At 45.4% G+C, this 4225-nt stretch overlaps 1 protein-coding gene across 1 annotated transcript in view; it reads right to left on the minus strand.

Annotated features, from left to right (window-relative positions):
* Scpep1 (serine carboxypeptidase 1) overlaps nt 1-4225 on the minus strand; it is a 30975-nt gene that overhangs the window by 14931 nt on the left and 11819 nt on the right. Inside the window, exon 5 of the mRNA XM_029483552.1 lies at nt 2087-2222. Within this exon, the coding sequence (XP_029339412.1) occupies nt 2087-2222 (136 nt within the window). The remainder of the gene's footprint in view (nt 1-2086; nt 2223-4225) is intronic.

A 4225-nucleotide genomic window follows, 5' to 3' on the forward strand; every position in this document is an offset into this window, starting at 1 on the left:
AAAAAAAAAAAAAAAGTACCTGCTGTTTTTCCAAAGGACCAAGTTTGATTCCCAGCACCCAGATCAGGTGTTCACAACCGCCTGAAACAGGACTGAGGCCTTCTTCTGGCCCCAAAAGACATTGTGTGTATGTACATGGTGCATAGACATACATGTAGTCAAACACCCAAATACATGAAATGAAAATAAATAAAATCTCAAAAGAATTTCTTTAGAGGCATAAGGTAGATAAAGTGATAGAGGGAGATGTTCTCTTCTGGCTTATGCATGCATGCATGCATGGGCACATGTACCACTTGTACACATGTAATAATACATCACATGCATCCATCAGGCTCCACTGCCCCCAACATGTACATGACAAAACCTTTTTAAGTCCTTAATACTTAGAACAGTTCCCTACACTACTCTAAATGGCTGTGGTTGCTGCGGTTGAGGGAACCCAAGAGAGTTAACCTGGCCAAGGTGATCAGATCAGTGATGCCTGAAGCCACACCCTGATTATGAGCAAGATAGACCACTCCTATCTGTGTTCCCAAAGCATTACGAAAGTGCAGACCTCAGAGCTGCAAGGCCTGGTGCCAACCTTGCCTTACAACCACCACCACCACCACCACCACCACCACCACCACCATCACCACCATCACCACCACCACCATTACCACCACCACCACCACCATCACTAGCAGCAGCAGCAGCAGGCACAGATGGGAAGCTCACAGCAGATGCTCTTCCAGTATCAGGACACTGTGGAGTCGGGGAGCTGGTGACACCCTGTGCTGACTCATACAGAACTGGGGCTCCTCTTTATGAGGCCACTCGCACTGTGTGGGGTGTATTTCATCATCCACAGGAGTGTCCGGAGCATTTCCTGCGGCAAACTTGGATTCCTTTGCTAGGAAAATCCCTTCAGAGGACTCAGCCTGATGGTAGAGGCTGTGGCAAAGATGTTTCATCCCCCATGTCTCTTGGATGCTCTTGGGGTAAATGGATGCTTTCTGTGATGACTTCTTCAAGAATCCAAAAACTTCTGCTGGCCTCCTTTTTTTTTTTTTTTAAAGACTTATTTATTTTATATATGCGAGTACACTGTAGCTGTCTTCAGACATACCGAAAGAGGGCATCAGATCCCATTACAGATGATTGTGAGCCACCATGTGGTTGCTGGGAATTGAACTCAGGACCTCTGTTAGAACAATCGGTGCTCTTAACCACTGAACCATCTCTCTAGCCCTGTCCTCCTCTTTTATCTGAATATTATAGCCCTGAGGGATGGCTGTTTCTCTCTGGCTTGACATGATCAACACCACAGAGCATAGTGACTGTGGTGATTTATAGGAGACCTTGAATTGTTGTCAAGGCAACAAAATAAACTGAACTATTCAGTAGATAGCTAGGTCCATGATAATAGAGCAATCAAAGGAGGAAAGGAGACCATAAGACCTTGGCAAGATACTTCCTTTAGATTCCAAGCCCACTACACCCTGCCCCCCTATACATAACCTTAGAAATATTAAAATATAAGAGGTTAGAGATTGCCTGGGGGCCCAGCAGGATGGTTCAAACTTTTAGATCCCACATAAATGTAGAAAAAAAAAATCAACTCCACCTAGTTGTCCCCTGACCTCTACATATGAACCATGACTCTCTCTCTCTCTCTCTCTCTCTCTCTCTCTCTCTCTCTCATCACTAACATCAAACCTCATTTTTAAATATTGCCTGGGCTGGGTGTAGTGGAGCACCCCTTTAATCCCAGCACTTCAGAGGCAGCAGGATCTCTTGTGAGTCCAGCCTGGTCTATATGAGTTGCAGGATAGCCAGGGCTATGTTGAGAGACCCTCTCTCAAAAAAAAAAAATTTTTTTTAATTGGTAAACATGGGACTTTTCAGTGTCCAGGTTTACAAGAGTCACCCAGGCTCTTATAAGTAGCACTCACATACACCCTGGCCCAGCAAGCAGGACCTGGATGGCATCCTTCAGTCTGTTGGTACTGGGGGACTTTCATGTTTCCCCAGGAAAGTCAGTCCAAAGTCACAGAAAGGGTCAAGGTTAGAGAAGAGAGAGACTAAAAAACTCCATACTTACCCACAGGGGAGATCCAGGAGTCCCCCAAAGCAACCCCAGAAAAGTTACACTTGATGGTCCCTTGCTGAACTGCCTGAAAAAGAGAGCCAAGAAATGCTCTGACCAAAGGGACCCAGGACTCCCTCCATCCCTCTGCCTCAGAGGCACACACACACTCCTAACCCACGCGGTCTCCGTTTCGCCAGGCATCAGAAGAACACACCTGTGATGGCAAGTCCTGCCTACCTCCACTGGTAAATTGAGGAGGGGCTATTGCTTTGTTTAACCTGTGTCCTTAGAACAAGTATAGGACACGTCCCTAAGTTGTCTCTGAGAGCCAAGGCATATCCATGTCCTGAAGTCTGGGAGCATCCCAAGGTGCTGAGTTGCTCCTTGGTCCGGGTGCCACTGCCAGGCAGTGGTTGCTGACACTGGGACTCCTCAGGACACACAGGCCAGGAAGCCATCCTACTCTGCACCTGTCCCCAGCAGGAAGCTGGGCGTTCTCTGCCGGCATTCACAACCTCCTCCTAACCTCGACACTCGCCAAGAGGAGCCACACGAAACATCATTCATGAGAAAACAAGAGAAAGCAGGAGAAAGCGTCTTATGAACGGAAGTGAAAATATTCCCAGCGGATATTATTGTTGAACACTCAAAAAAATAGAATATAAGCTGGAGTATCATATGCTATCACGTGTACAAAGGTGGGGGAAAAAAGAACACCTATGAATTCGGTTACACAGTTATGTGTAACTGGAAAAATAAAGAGACTAGGAGGATTCCACGGAGAGCAGGGCAAAAGGAAGGGAAGGAAGGAGGGAGGGAAGGAAGAAGGGAGGGAGAGAGGGTGAAGAAATCAGAAAGCCAAAGCAGGTAGACTACAACAAGTTCAAGGCCAGGCCAGACTACACAGCATGTAGCCAGTTATTACCAGTCCAGCTAGGGTTACATGGCAGGTCATTGTTTCTAATTAAATAAATATTCATCATAGAAAGGAGGACTGTGCTAGACAAAGAGCCCTTAGGGACTATGCATTAGCTTGGACAAGCTATCTTAAGACATGTTGGGACCATTGAAAGAAGCAGTCTGATTACAGGGGTGAAGAATGCTGCAGGGAGGAGGAGGGGTCCAACCAGGGGTCCCATTGATGGAGACACACAGTATGACTGCATTTTGGTTAGGATCTCAGGTATGTGGGCAGAAAGTATTATCAGGCGCTGCCTGGTAGATGAGTTTTTTCTGTTTTTGATACAGAGTGCAGCCCTGTCTTAAAACCAACTGGTTTCAAGCTCAGAACCTCCTCCCTCTGCCTCCGAATGTCTGAACTGTACAGTTTATAGTAGTTTTATAACTATATATACTAGTACACTACAGTATACAACTATACTATGCTATTATTCTATATAGTATATAGCTATATGTAGTAGTTACATACTATATATAGTAATATATACAGTATAGTATAATATATAACTAACTGTACTAGCTAGTTTATAGTCTTAACATTAAAAAAAAGAGTCAGGTGCTGAAGAGGTGGCTCAGAGGTTAGGAACACTAGCTGCTCTTGCAGAGGACTCTGGTTCCATGCCCAACACCCACATGGCAGATCACAACTGGCTGTATTTCCAGCTCCAGAGGGATCCAGTGCCCTCTCCTAGTCTCTGCAGGTACCAGGCATGCTCACACGCACATACACACACACACACACAAATACACACACGTCTGTGGCACACAGATGTACATGCAGGCAAAATACACTAATACATATTAAGAATTTCAAAGGGGCTGGAGAGATGGCTCAGTGTTTTAGAGCACTGACTCCTCTTGCAGAGGTCCTGAGTTCAAATCCCAGCAACCACATGGTGGCTCACAACCATCCATAACAAGATCTGGTGCCTTCTTCTGGAGTGTCTGAAGACAGCTACAGTGTACTTACATATAGTAAATAAAAATGTGTTTTTTAAAAAAAGTGTTTATTTTGATTTTGTATGTATGACTGTTTGCCTGCAGGTATGTGTGACGCCATGCTTGACACCCTGGTTTGATCCCCCAAACCCACAGTGGGAGGAGATGACTACTGACTTCCACACACACCCACACCATGGCATGGCATGGCACGGCACATGCACATACAATAAACTTTTTCTTTTTTTTTTT

This window comes from Mus caroli, chromosome 11 (genome assembly GCF_900094665.2).
Source record: "Mus caroli chromosome 11, CAROLI_EIJ_v1.1, whole genome shotgun sequence".
NCBI classification, from domain to species: domain Eukaryota; kingdom Metazoa; phylum Chordata; class Mammalia; order Rodentia; family Muridae; genus Mus; species Mus caroli.